This window comes from Dasypus novemcinctus, chromosome 16, assembly GCF_030445035.2.
Source record: "Dasypus novemcinctus isolate mDasNov1 chromosome 16, mDasNov1.1.hap2, whole genome shotgun sequence".
NCBI classification, from domain to species: Eukaryota; Metazoa; Chordata; class Mammalia; order Cingulata; family Dasypodidae; genus Dasypus; species Dasypus novemcinctus.
The window spans coordinates 52633853-52649264 of record NC_080688.1 but is presented as its reverse complement, the minus strand read 5'-3'; the positions used below and the strand labels follow the sequence as shown (position 1 = coordinate 52649264).

General features: G+C 42.6%; 1 protein-coding gene across 17 annotated transcripts in view; it reads right to left on the bottom strand.

The window, feature by feature from the left end:
• Positions 1 to 6944: 6944 nt before the first annotated feature.
• The window catches only part of FHOD3 (formin homology 2 domain containing 3), a 537731-nt gene continuing 529263 nt past the window's right edge, over positions 6945 to 15412 (bottom strand). For all 17 annotated transcript variants that reach the window (XM_058277150.2, XM_058277152.2, XM_058277160.2 and 14 more), the window contains one exon: positions 6945 to 13566. In XM_058277150.2, the coding sequence (XP_058133133.1) occupies positions 13484 to 13566 (83 nt within the window). In that variant the 3' untranslated portion in view covers positions 6945 to 13483. The remainder of the gene's footprint in view (positions 13567 to 15412) is intronic.

The window sequence follows — 15412 nt, the reverse complement described above, 5'->3', positions numbered from 1 at the left end:
CATGTCCCAGAGCTCAGCTATTTGTCAGGAGGAGGCTGCCTGACCATTTCCCAGGAACCGACATGGAACCGTAGTAGGGGAAGCCACTCAGAGAGGGATGATTGTGAGGTCTGTCCATGAGGGCCATCTAGAGGGGTGAAGGTGAACAGCTAGTTCAAATTTTAGTTGCAGTGGAAAAGATTCCATTAGGTCAGGGGAACTGCCAGCACTGTAACCTCCACTGTGAAGAACCCACTGGAAATGCTTCGAGGAAAAAACTTTAAAAATCAGCTGAAGCCAAGTGGAAGGAAGCAAAGCCCAGAAACAGGCCCACCAGATTCCCATGCCCTGCCTCCAGACGCAGGCCAGGGCATGAAGGAGGTAGCAAATGTGTCACAAAATCAAGGTTTGATTTGTGAACTTGTACTTTCTCATTTCTAAGATTTTGTTTGTGACGAAATGAATGATAGGATGGATGGTTACCTGAGTGAACAGAACAGCCAGGTGCCTACTATAGTTCTAATCCAGGACAGGGTGTTCTTTCTAAGGAGACCATGGGAGTAAAGAATTGTCCTATTTTTATCATTCCTCATAAGTCATGTATGTAAGCATTAATTATCATGGACAAACAGTCATATGTGTATGAATGTGTCAGTTACCAATTTATTGCTTTTCAGCTCCAAAACCCTCTAATATAGGCCCTAGGATAACCGAATTCTTTTAAGCATGTTTCCTTTAAAGTGAACATGATGTTAAACTTTCTCAAGAAGGCAATGGAGGGACACTGCAGGAGGAAGAGCGTCTCCCACAGCTTCCAGCTGTAGCACAGGGCTCAGAGGTGGGGTGTGACATCTGGTGGAACTCATTGCAGTCCCTCTGTGCCCTTGCACCTCAACCTGCCTGTAATCTTTTTGCTATCCTCTGGACACAAGCACCAGTACCCAAAGGCCTCCTGCCCCCACCAGCACCCTGGTTCTGCCAGCTCTCCTGTGGCCAGCATATGGCCAGAAGGTTCCCACAACCTATGAGCACTCATTGCCTTTCCACGCCACCAATTACTGGTACCCTGCTCCCCTGCCTGCTCTCAGCGAGGTTTTCTATTACTTGCCTAGCAACTACAGACCAGCACTGGCCTGCTCAAACTAGCAAATTTCTCTACTGTCTAGTGGGCTGAAGCGCAACAAGCTCTAAATCCCTTCCTTATTTGTCCTTCCTTTGGTACTTTCCTCAGCCTTAGGGTACCATATAGGCTTTCCTCATATTTTATTAGTTAATAATTCTTTACATTAAACTTTCTCCGTTTAGCCTTCTGTGTGATTTCTGTCTCTTTATTGGACCCAGACAGCTACAATGAATATACCCAAGGTGGATTTCTTCTTTAAATACTTCCATTCAAAGAGAATACAGGCAATTCTTTTATCATCATCTTTCAGATTTAAAGTTAGAACTTGAGGGTCATCTTTGTTAAGTCACCTTGACTTTTTATAAAGATAACTTTAACTGTAGCTGCTCTGTATAGAACAAAGAACTTGGAGTTAATTTTTTGTCATTTGTTCAGTAACTTCATTAAGTGGCTACTAGTCTTTCAATCAACTCCTTTCAAACCTGGACTGACTCTTCCATTATCATCTGTATTTATTTCCTATGGCTGCTGTCACATTACCACAAATGTGGTGGTTTAAAACAACACATTCGTTCTCTTACAGTTCTGGAGATCATTAGTTCAAAATGAGTTTCATTGGGTTGAACTCAAGGTGTTGGCAGGAACCACATTCCTTCTGGAGGCTCTTTGGGAGAGTCCATTTCCTTCCTTTTTACAGTCTCTAGAGTTGTATTCTTTGTATTCCTTAGCTCATGGACTCTTCCTTCCTCCATTTTCAGTACCAGCTGAGTAGCATCTTCAAATCCCTCTCTGCTTCTGTCATCACATGGCCTTCTGCTGCTGTCTCCCTCTGCCTCCCTCTTATAAGGACACTTGTGATTGATTACATTTAGGCACCACTCAGATAATCCAGGGTAGTCTCCCCATCTCAAAACCCTTAACTTAGGAAGCAGATGTGGCTCAAGTGGTTGAACACTCACCTACCACATGGGAGGTCCATGGTTCAGGGTTCCCAGTGACAGCAAGCTGGAGCAATGAGCAGGTGCAGCAAGCTGATACAACAAGATGACACAACAAGAGGCATAAGAGGAAAAACATAATGAGAGACACAACAAGGCAGGGAGAGAGGTTCCCAGTGCCTCCTGAAGAAGACAAGCAATACAGCAAGCTGATGCACAGGCATGCATGGCAAGCTGATTCAACAAGATGATGCAACAAGAGACCCAAGAAGAAAAAACATAATGAGGGGCAACAAAAGCAGGGAACAGAGGTGGCTTGAGTGATTAGGCACTTCCCTCCCACATCAGAGGTCCCGGGTTCAGTTCCTAGTGTCTCCTAAAGAAACAAAAAAAGGCAAACAGACACAGCAAGTGTAAACAATGAGGGGATGGGGAGAAATTAAAAAAATAAATCTTAAAAACAATCCTTAATCATATCTATGAAGTCCTCTCTGCCAATTCACAGGTTCCAGGGATAAGGATGTAGATATCTTGGGATTCATTATTCAGCCTACCACACATCTCTTCAAAATCCAGCATATGTTGGAATAGACCCATTTACCGAGCACTGTAAGAGCATGATTAGTAAAGGAGTGACAAGGAGTGTTAGAGAAGTTTAAGCAGAGACCAAATTGTCAAGGATAATAGCTGGAATTCCATCTTCCTGTAGTATTTTTCTGAACTGATTATATCAAAGGGAGAACCAAAAGACTCAGGTAAGAGATCCCAGCATTTGCCTGCTCCCCTGAGACGAGTTAGAGTCTGAAGGTTGGAAGGAAACATAGAAGTCATGTAATCATCCACTGTGACAGAAATCCTTCCAACAGCACTTGTGGAGTCCTTGGATTACATGTACATCAGCCCTGGTCCAGTTCTAGATTCCACAAGTGAGGAAGCAGAGGAACCAGGAGAGCGGTGGTAGCCTCCAGGTCAGGGGCAACCAGTGGGAATCCTCCAAGGGCTGTTGAAGGAAGGGGGCTGGGATAAGGAAGGGCTCAAGACCTGCATCAGAAGGAGCAGAAGAGTGAAGAGCATGGCTGGCTACATGATATGCAGGGCCAGTACAAAGGAAAATATGGGCCTCTTGTTCAAAAAGTAGGGGGAAAGTACCTCTAAATGTACTAAAATTTGCTTCTCAAACTTGTATGGTGTTTCTGTTTTGTTTTTATTGTGGTAACATATAAAATTTGCTGTTTTAACTATCTTTAAGTGTATAGTTCAGTGGCCTTAAGTTATTTTTACAATGTTGTGCTACTATCACCACCTTCCATTATAAACTCTTTCTCATTTCCCAAAAGAGAAACGCTTTCCCCTTTTTAAGCAGTAACTCCCCCATCTCCCCACCTCTACCTCCTCTAATATTTCTGTCTTTGTGAATTTGCTTATTCTATATATTTCATGTAAGTGGAATCATATCATATTTGTCCTTTTGTGTTTTCTGGCTTATTTCACTTAGCATAATATTTTCAAGTTTCATCCATGTTGCAGCATGGATAAGAACTTCATTCTTTTTTTATGTTTGAATAGTATTCCATTGTGTGAATATACTACATTTGGATTATCCATTCTTCTGTCTATGGACACTTGGGTTGTTTGCATCTTTTAGCTACTTTGAATAGTGCTGCTATGAACACTGGTATACACTGGTATACAAGCATCTGAGTCCCTGTTTTGTTGTTTCTATTGGGGGGGGGGCGGGTTACATAACTAACAGTGGAATTGCCAGGCCATAAGGTAATTCTATGTTTAACTTTGTGAGGAACTACCAAAAGTGTTTTCCACTTTTACATTCCACCATTTTACATTCCTATCAGCAATGCACAAGAGTTCCAACTCCTCCACATTATGGTTTTTTGTTCCTTTGTTTAGTTGGTTTTGGTTTTTTGCTATTTAATGCTGTTTTAAGTAAAGAAAAAATTTAAAATTTTTAGCAAGCATGAAGTTTACCATCCATCTTTATATCCTACATTCCAACTTTAAATGCAAATATAAGGGCATTTAATTTACATGTGGAAACACCAAAATTATACAAATTGTGTAATACAAATTTTATTTCATAGTTTATGCATACATAATGTACACATACGTATTTCATTCTTATCAGAACAGTGGAAAAACACTGCACAAAACTAGCTCAACTGTTATTATTTCACTTCTTGATAGGTGCACATCCTGTCAACGCTCTCTAACTTACTGATGCCTAAGGAAGGACTGAAAGAAAAAAGAACTATGGACTGCCTGTGTTTTCCCTTTCTTCTATATCATCATTTTTAGCATAAGTTTGACAAATCATGAAAGCAACAAGAGTAAGAAAGGATATGATAGTGTTCTTTGGTCATTTATATTTCCTGGAATGCCATTGCCTGCTTCCTCTGGTCAATGCAAGTCTGGTTCAAATGAAAAGCATGGCCTCATGGGGCTCTCAATGTCTCCACTTATCCATTTGCAGGCATAACATGTTTACCTTGTACTTGCTGTGAATCTCGCTGAACTCTCACACATAGTGGGTCCACTGGAATTCTGTGCTGTGGGGCATCACAAAGGCTATACATAAATGGGGTAGCAAAGAACAGTGGGTACACATTTTACACGGATCTCCTCTGCTCATGTGTATGTTCCATTGTCCCATCAGACTTCACTAAGGATTTCAAGACACTACAGAATAGAATTACCCAAGCATGGGGCCCTGTATGACTTCACAGTCACATGCCCATGAGCCCAGCCCTGGAAGGAGAAAGGGAGAAACTCAAGCAAAAGATTTCAGGCAACATATAGGCTGAGTGGGTTGAATGGGGAAAAAACTTGCCCATGCAATTTGTGTTTTGAACTAAATTTAGCAATTAAAACTGGTAGTGGACTCTACTATAAATCAACTATCCAAGAAGACACACAATGCTGGGGTCATTAGTTGAGAATAAATGGCAGAATGCTCATGAATTATTGATGAAATTAAAATTATGCATCAAGTGCCACATAGTCATGCTGCTTGAGTCCTCCAGCAGGGACATACCAGTCCGAGGATAGGAATGAACTTGTGCATGATAATCCACAGTTCAGTACTCAGCTAATAGTGTCATATGGTTAAAATCTGTTGTGAGCAGGCCTCTCAGATTATGAGGAAATGAGTGGTAAGAGCCATCCAAAGGGTGACCTGGTGAAGGACAGTCAACAACAAAAACAGAACAAGAACTGCAGTGGAACTTTATAAAACTTTATTGCAAGGTGGATTTAGCTATTGTTGGAGAGGTGTGCTCTGCCACAGCATGTATCACAAGATTGTGTGCACGGGTCTGATATGGACTCACTAAAAAGAGATTGCACCATCTAAGCAGGCTATGTTGGGAGAAGAGAGTGCATGTTTGACAGCCCTGACCATCACACTGGATTCTACTTTGAAGACAAGAACTCCTAAGGTTCAGGATATAGTGGAGGTTAAGGAGTGGACACAAATTCTTAAGACAGTGTTTCAAGTTCTTGGTATAGTAAACTGTGGTCCAAAGCAATTTTTTAGACAATTAGCCTTAACATTACAAAAACCTCCTTTATGTAAAATGTGTGTATTCTTAGACCTGAACTGTGCTAAACAGTAGCCACTAACCACATGTGGCTATTTAAACTTAAATTACTTAAACTTATATTACATGTTCTGTTCCTCACTCTCTCCAGCCACATTTCATATTCTCAGTAATTGCATATGGTTGGCAGACACCAATATTGGATTGTACATATCTAGAACATTTCCATCATAACAGCAAATTATAATGGGCAGTCCTCTCTTAGACCATGTAGAGTTAGTTTTACATTAACATTCTCAGACTGACCCTGCTGAAAGGTCCTTTTACACTATGCTATGCTCATAAAGAGCAAAAATATTTACCCAATTTTAAGGCACTCTTTTTTCTAGGATACACCATCCTTTACTTTTTATATATTCTTTTTACAACTCTAGGCTCACAGGGAAAAACTAGGCTGGTTCAGCACACCAGGGAAAAGGGGCCATCTTCCTTGATACTGAGTGGGCTGCACGGGCTCTTGGCTTGTTTACTGGTCTCTACCCCACATCAAAGTCAAAAGACCACAGGTGCCCAGCTTCTCTAGACCTCTGCACAGTCTCCAGTGTGGAGAGCTTAGAGAGACCAAGGAGCAGGTTTTCTGTCTTGATGGTTTTCTGCATCTTAAATCAGCTCATCTGCTCTGCCATCCAGGTGAGCAGGCAGGCCTGGTTTTAGGAATGCCCTCCTGACCTCAAGTAATCACTCAAGAAATGATATTTCTTGCATACCTAATACTCCTCTGGAGATCACTGAAATTACTTTTTTTTCATGGCAAAGACTGACTCAGGTCAGGGACACAGAGAACCCTCAGAATAGTTGAAGTCCAATGTCAGGGAGAAACGTTATCCCACAAGCAAGAGCTGCAAGTGAAGGATAGACTATTAAGGACCAGACTAAATCTCTGAAAAAACAGGTTACCTTTACTAAGGCTCCAACCTGCAGCTTTTCACTTTGTATCTTTATTTTGAAAAAAGAAAATCATTGCTTGGGCTAGAGATGAAGGTATAGATTATACTTGAGGTTCTGCTTTTCAATGTCTGGAGGTTCCTGGGGTACATCTGTTCTCACAGGTAAGCCAAGGACACACACATCCTGGGACAGGGTGTTAGGTGTCTAGAATGTATTTTTATTGAGCAACTATAATAATTTTGAAAAGCTAAATTTTCCTTTGAAAACTTCATTCTAAAATGAACAACTGTGGCCTTAATTACTATCATCACAAATCATATTTTCAAGCCATTAAAAGAAATGGGTATCCACCTTTAATATTATATTATCAATTAAAAATAGACAGAATTCAAGCACTAAACATTTGTCTTACAACTTTTATTCATAAAAAGAAATCCATAAAGTTTAATTTAACCCAACAGTCAAATGAACTTTCAAGTACATATGTTGATTTAAGAAGTTGCATAAATACCCACAACCTTTACAATTCAAGATAGTTTTTCTCCCAAAGAAAGACAAGTTGTTTTTTCATCCCACCTGCTGAAGGAGGGGTTGTGGACTGTATAACACTTTCCTTCATTGAGACTGCATTTCTGCAGATGGGTTGAGCTGTGAATGAACTTTATTTCCTTGTCATTTCCAATCATTATGTCTTATCTTCTAAACCCAAGAAGGGCTCTGAAGTTGATTGAATTGCTCTAATTCTATAGCTAGGTCTACCTCCAGCTGTTTTGTACTGAGTTCTAGTAAAAGTGACCTTGTAGTGTATCATTACAGAGGCCTCTTTTCAGGGAATAGATGAAGCAGCTACAAGAACCACCACATTCTTACTATATTCTTACTGGAAGATTGGGGTTTTTAAAAACATAATTATTCCATTGGGTTCATGGTTCAAGTGTTTGTTTTGGAAAGAGAAACTGCTTCCACTTTCTAGCCCACTGCCCTGCCTGGAAGTGTATGGCTGTCCCGCAGTGGAACCCAGAGAGCAGCACAGGTTTAAAAACATTTCTAGTCAGATGCTATCAGGGAGCATCTCTGAAGGGACATGAGACCCCTGGTCTATTTTCTGAAAAGGCAAAAGCCAACAAGCCCTCTGCTTAGTTGGGCCAACTGCACAGTCCCAGTATTGCAGCAGTCAGCCTATCGTAGCCCGGGAAACCCAGCTGCTGACGTGGAGGAACTCAAGGTCTTACTTCATGTTTGATTTAACATAGCTGTAACATGCTCTGCAGGTTTTTGGTGGGATATCTATTTGACCAAGACCCATTTTCTCCTATTTTCACCTAAATAACTTACAGATTATATCATAAATGAATAGGGAAAAACAAAAACAAAGCCATGTTCAATAGAAACTGGCTTTCTGAGTTAGTAATTGGAACTAGATGAGCTAAAAGTGCCTGGACAGAAGTTTTTAGGAATAATGCTTTTAATAACTTGTTGAGCTGCCTTTTTCTGTTAATTTTTTGAATTTGAAATATATTTTTAAAAATACGGAAACTGGATAAGTAGTCCCTCTAATGGTAGATAAGGAGATGAATCTCTACAGACGTGAGGATTAGCATATGCAATCCTCTTCCTGCCTCACCTGCCATGTGCAAGAAACCTGTGGCATCAAGCCCTGTAGGCACAGCAAGTTTAGCACATGCTAACAACACAGCACAAGAATGGCAGGCGACACACAATTCCTCCAGTTAGGTCAGCATGTGTTATTTTCACAGTCAGATGTTTCTTCTAATTATCCACCCTATTTAATTTTCCCGTACAAGTTACACTACTTCTAAAACATGAAACATTCTGGAAATAAACCAGAGTTGCTAATCCAGTAGTTAAGGACCACTTTCCATTTCTGTCAACAGCTGAAATGTGCTTGAACTATGAAAACCTGAAATCATAAATTTGCACGTCTCCAGGTATCTCTTCTTAAAGGAAAACTCTTTTTAAAACAATAATTAAATAGTGCTTATTAAGGGAATATAAAGGGCTTGTCCCTCCCTGGTTAAATATCAGGAATCCTTTGACCTCTCAGCAATCAGAGTGGGAAACCTTCAGTTATAAATTCACAAAAGATGCTTTTGCACTTCTGGACTTCTCTGCTGGATATGGCTGGATGGATGGAGGGGGCGCTGGTCAGTCATTAACAGTTGTGCATAATCATCAATCCTGAATAAAGGAGTTCAGATGGTGTCGCCACCTTTTGCACAACCAGGCCTCCAGGATTTCTGAGCTTGGCTGGCTCCCCCACCATCAGGCTGCATGCTTTGTGCCCAGAAGCACAGCTATTGATACGCAACTAACAAGCTGTCTTAAGAATTCTAAAAGAACAGAAAAAACCAGGAACTAATAAGACAGGTCAGGGTATGTCACTTCCTACTTCCTGTTCTTGGGCAAAGTTATTCAGCATCTCTCATCCTCAGTTTCTTCATTTGTAAAATGGTAACAGAAATGCAGAGTGGTTTATAAGGATTATACAAGATATTACAAATAAAGGCCCACACAGAGACAGCTTCAACAAATATTTTAATTATTTTAAAAATCACTCAGAAGGTCCATTTTACCTGCTATGGATTGCCTAGCAAACAGAACCAAACTTTCTAACAAATAGATTACCTCTCTGACAAAATTTTAATTATCATGTGCCTTCACCGCAATGGTACATTTCATCCCTTATCCTGGGCAACTGGGTATTTTTATTTTCACTTAGCTCTCTTATAAAGTATAGAAAGAGACACAGAGTGGTTGGTTAAACTAAAATTTTAATTGTTTGATGACCACTTCCCAGAACTCCAAGTAGGCTCCCCAAGGCAAGAGACATGGCTTTCCTTCACTTAGTGGATCCCCAGCCTGGCTGCCTCCACAACAGGCCCTCAGTGTATATTTGTGGCTGGTAGTTGGATTAGTTTCCTAGATGGCTTAAAAAAACAGAATTTTTTTCTCTCCCATTTCTGGAGGCCAGAAGTTCAACATCCTTTTCACTGGGCTGAAATCAAGGTGTCGGCAGGCCTGTGCTCTCTCCAGAGGGTCTACGGGAGAATCTGTTCCTTCTCTCTTCCAGCTTCTGGTGGCTTCTTCCTCTGATATTTGCCTCTGCTTTCACATTGCCTTTTCTTCAATGTATGTTAAATCTCCCTCTGCCTCTCTTCATAATTGGATTTGGGGCCCACCAGGATAATCTCCCCATGTTAAGAGCCTTAATTTAATCACATCTTCAAGTACTCTCTTTCCTAATATGGCAACATTTACAGCTTCCAAGGCTTAAGACCTGATTTTGGGGATAGCTGTTATTTAGCCTACTATATATAGTTGGTGATATCAGCTCAGGGCCATGAGCGAGAAGCAGTGGATTAGGGGAGCTGGACAACGTGGAGGCCACCCCAGAGGTAGGAGCCTGGAACCACGTGTCCTGACTCCTGTTCTCAGCCTGCACTGTGATGAAAGATGAATTGGAAGAAAACAAAACTTGTCCTTCAGCCCTCCAAAGCCCTGTGTACCCTTCCCCTTCATTGCAAAATCCCTTAGTAGGTTATTTTTCAAATAGCAAGAAAATAACTTTAAGATTCCCAAGAAACCAAGACCCAGGCATCTTTAGCAGAAAAGTATTTGCCTTTCCATACTTTGCTAGCAGTTTTGTAAATTTGATCCATTTTAAGAAAGGGCATTAGACTGCTTCTTAAAGGTCTTTTAGAGAAATGTAATCTCCTAAATTAAAAACCCTAATACAGGCAGTCAGAATGAGTAGTAAAAAGGAGAGGGGGAATAAGCAATAGGTAAAATCCTTAACAGAGTCCATTAAAATCTACTAAACCACTAAGTTTAAAAATGTAGATTTTTCTTCTATGCTCTTCTAGGCTCTTTTATTTTAAAGATTTATTTATTTTTTTTATTTCTCTCCCCTTCCCCACACCCCTGGTTGTCTCCTCTCTGTGTCCATTCGCTGCGTGTTCTTTTGTGTTCACTTGTATTCTTGCCAGTGGCACCAGAATCTGTATCTCTTTTTGTTGCATCATCTTGCTGCATCAGCTCTCCGTGTGTGCGGTGCCACTCCTGGCCAGGCTGAACTTTCTTTCATGCTGGGTGGCTCTCCTTACAGGGTACACTCCTTGCACATGGGGCTCCCCTACACAGGGGACACTGCTGCATGGCACGACACTCCTTGCACGCATCAGCACTGCCCATGGGCCAGCTCCAAACAGGTCAAGGACACCCTGGGTTTGAACCGTGGACCTCCCATATGGTAGGCAGATGCTCTATCCATTGAGCCAAGTCCGTTTCCCTTCTAGGCTCTTTTGACAGATATTTTTCCTCAAAGGAACTGAACAAGCCAAAGGGAAGAAAAGTGATCCAGGCAGAAGGTTCTAGTTCTTCCTGCCGGCAAGCTCACAGGGACGCTCACTGGCACATTGTGACTGCCCCTTGACATTTGTGGACAGGGCTTCTGAATTACTTAAAATATGCTAATCTGTCCCACATTTCTCTAGGTGGGAAAAAGACAAGGAAAAAGCAAGAGCTGGGCTTGTTCACAACTTCCCATAATGTGCCCACATTTTTGGGCATGAAAAGATGCTTCGTAAGGACTCAGTTGTCTTGTCCTCCTAATTTTGAGGGCAAGGATCAGTGCTAGGAAAGCTTTGCTCAATTTATTAGTTGATCAGTTGCTTGACAGTGATTAAAAACCTGTTCTCTCTTGGGAAATTACATTTGTTTTTGCCAAACTCTGAAAAACATTCTCTTTAGTCTCCAACTCCCACCCACTCTTTCACCAGTGAAAAAGAGGGAAAAAAAAAAACAAACACAAAAAAATCCCTATGTCTCAGCAGCAGTTCCCAAACCTGTCTTCACATTAGAAGCGCTGGCAGTTTTAAAATATTCCAAAGCCCAGGCCATACTCCAGACCAGTAAGTCACAATCTCTGATGATGGGACAGAAATAAATAAATATCAGCAGCTCCTGAGGCTCCAAGGTGAGTCCAATGGGCCCATTAGATTGGGACCCTCTGACAGTGGGACTATTCAAGATGCTGTTCCCAGTAAAAGAGGCTCTCTCAGCTAGCTGTAACCAATAAACGCGCTCACCTTGCTTGCTTCTTCTGAGAATGCTTTCAATCCCTACAATAAAATTAACATTAGATGTATTCAGCCACTTCTTTCTGAATACCCCCTTTTCTCCTAAAGCAGTAATTTTCAGCAGAACACCCAAGGCCCCAGGAAGAACATCAAAGTATTTGTTCACTGATCAGTATGTCAAAAACACATCTTTTCTTTTGTTTGCACATCTCTATCCAGTAATGTTGCATGCCCGCATTCAGCACCAGGACAACAGGCAAATGCTCTCAAAAACCACTAAACCACACATGAAATATGACACATTACGTAGAACCTTAAGGAAAATATTTACACCCCGTGTATCCCTTTAAATAAGAAGGTGGTTAAGTAAACTCAATTAGGTTTAATATACAGACCTAACTCTTAAGGGTTGCAGGTGTTTTGGGGTGCTCAAGTCCATCAAATGTTATTTGAGTTATGCATGCTTGGAAGAAAAGAGCTCCCTGTCTCTCCATCGGTGGGGATGTAGGAGGAGGGGAGACACAATCACAGAAGCTATGGGGTGAATATACTATCTTTGGCTTTGCAGGCAACACAACTGCATAGTCTCTCAAGGTCATGTACACCAAGAGTCAGCAGTTGCTGTTACAGAGGTTTTGAAAGTGCAATAATGCAATTAGTGACCTGATGATCTTTCACCCCTAAAATACCTGCTGCAGCAGTTCACCTTTCCTATTTACCAAGGCAGGAGTTCTCCATGGGAAGCCACAGGACCATGGGCCAAGGTGCTTTTGGGGAAGGCTCAGCCCCCACCTGGGCTCCAGCTCCCTCGGTGTCACTTTGCTGGGGGCCTGTTAGGGCTCCCTCCCTCCTGGAAATCTTAGCTCTTGATGACCTGTCCTTCCGTGCCAAGTACTAAATTTGTGATTCTGAGATTCTCTCAAGAAAGCATTAAATTTACGCTTTGTTTTGGGTGCTTTGTAAATTTTTCAGGATATTAATTTCTACATAAGAAGCAAGTGAGTTGCTGTATAATTCAGATTTTTAAAATGCTAATTTCTGCTTCAACATGACAGTAGAGCAACTCAAACCACACGGATTCAGGTGATATATATTAGGTTATTGCTAACATGTCCTGCAACAAGGACGTATGCCTAATTAAATCAAGTTTGGTGCTACTCCCTCTACTGACAATAACAACAACAAAATGAAACCCAAAGGACCTGAAGGACATTCCAAGCAAGGGCCTTTCTTTCGAAATTGAGAAGGGGGTTTGCCGATGGTTAGGAGACAAGTCCATGCAGTTGTCCTCACCCAGGAGAATAAAAGTTTCTGGTTACAGCATTAAACGCTATTTATTTAGTATTTGAAACGTGTACATTTATGAACTTGTATAAACATTTAGTACATCTAAAATCCACAACTGGTAAACAATCTGTGCTTTCTTCTGTGTACAATTTTGGAGTTTGCACCTGGATATTTTGGTGTTGTGGAGACCCAGTCCGTGGATCAAATCAAATTGCTTCATATTTTCATAGTAACTGTGACAGAAGTGATTTACTCCTTAAAAGGGATGTTCCTTGAACAGAAAAGGTGCCACACTTTGGAACTACTACGCCAGTTCTCAAGGAAACGAGAGAAACACAGGTGGCATGATGAAGGGATCATGTGACAGAGACTCCTATTGATCCATGGCAATGCATATCGGGCAAAACAAGCCATGTCGTGGCACCTCAAAATGAGCACTCTTTTCCGGAACTGGGCGTTATGTAGGGTCTCCCCTCTCCCCCTGGAGGGGTTCCATCCGTCCGACAAGAGTTCATACCCTCCTGGTGCACACTTCCCAGGACAGCCCCACAGTCGTCACAGCTGCAGCTCCGAGGTGCCAAGCAGACCCAGGGCTCTGGCTTCTTCTGGGGTGAGGCCGCTCTTCAGGGTCCTTCGCACTGCAGGGCACCGGCGGGTCAGCCACAGGGGTGAGAGGAGAACAAGGAATTAGCGCTGGTGACACCGATGCCCCATCCCACAAGACCCAGGGAATCTACGCGGTCAAGGGCGCTCTGCACCATCCTGCTCCTGCTGGGCAGGGCCGGCAGCTGACTGCCAGGGCAGGAAAAACCCTGGGCCTGAAAACGCCCCAGGGGCTGACCTGGTGGTAAAGGGAACTTAAAAGAGAGAAAGAGGAGGGAGAGGGCCACCCTCATCGTTTCTGAGAAGTGAGTGCAAACCACAGATGCTCAGATGGCATACTGGAACCTGGGCATCTCACCAGCATAAGAGATGAATATATGGCGGCGGACTTGGCCCAGTGGTTAGGGCATCTGTCTGCCACATGGGAGGTCCGTGGTTCAAACCCCGGGCCTCCTTGACCCGTGTGGAGCTGGCCATGCGCAGTGCTGATGCACGCGAGGAGTGCCCTGCCACACAGGGGTGTCCCCCGTGTAGGGGAGCCCCACACGCAAGGAGTACACCCCATAAGGAGAGCTGCCCAGTGTGAAAGAAAGCGCAGCCTGCCCAGGAATGGTGCCACCCACACGGAGAGCTGACACAACAAGATGACGCAACAAAGAAACACAGATTCCCGAGCCACTGACAACAACAGAAGTGGACAAAGAAGACGCAGAAAATAGACACAGAGAACAGACAACGGGGGGGGGGAGGGGGAGGGAAAGAAAGAAAGAAATATTTAAAAAAAAAAGAAATGAATATGAGCACAAAAAGTAATGACAGAGCATAGGAAAATGTGAATTCTAATGACGTAAATTAGCTAACTAGTGCAGGACGGGGGTTCAGCAAGGTCCAGCGACTCTGCCAGTGTGCAAGAGGAGCAGACATGCTGCATAAAGCTCCAGCAGGGCCAGGGACCACCTTCACCGGGACTTCAGCGGACAGGTGGAGGGACACTCACATTTCACTGACTTAGAATCCACTTGTATTTAGCTTGGTGTGATTGTTTTCCAATTGTTTAGTGATCGACTTGTCAAAATCAAGGCAAGATAAAAAAAAAAAAAAAAAGGTGGCTGCCTCTTCTGAGATGCATCCTTTCACCAGAAAGGATACCTAATTTCATTTCTTTAATTTACAAATTATATTGGTTTACCATGTATTTCTTTAAAGAACATACACAGGTTAGGGTATTTATTCTATTTTCAGAAGAAGTAGAGGATCTACCTCCATCTGAAATCCCAAATCCAGGCTGACTCCGGATCAGTGTGGAGAAAGTGAAGCTCACTCCAGTGTGTCCCCTCTCCCCTCAGCCCCTCTGTGACCAGAGACCAGGGTCCCACCCAGTAGGTGCATATGCAGGCAATGCCCCATATTCTAAGCCTCTCTTACTCCACAGCAAAAGTTCACTTAGCCAATAGACAAAGGATCTGAAAGACTCAGAATCCACAGGTGAGTGGTGGAATTAGCAGCTGCTGCTCCCTAGTAATAAACAGCTTCTTCTTTCCCATGAATCAGCACTTTGAACAGGGGCTAACACCTAATCCATCAACTGGCCAATCAACAAATAATTTATGGAGAACCTATTGTATGTGTGGCATTTAACTCAAAGAACTCTAACTCTTATAGAAGACTCACAGGCATCAAGCATGGGTTTTTATAGAGACACAGGGATCTGGGATGGGGATTGCTCTCAGATCATGCCCTCCCCGCCCCCCATGACTGTATTTCTGAGCCTAGCTCTGCAACCCAGTGCAGTTGCTAGTTCATTCCACCCCCCATGCCTGGCTACCTGAGCTCCAGACTGAGTTTCTAACTTTTCCAGATAAAATGTTAGGCTCCAAACTT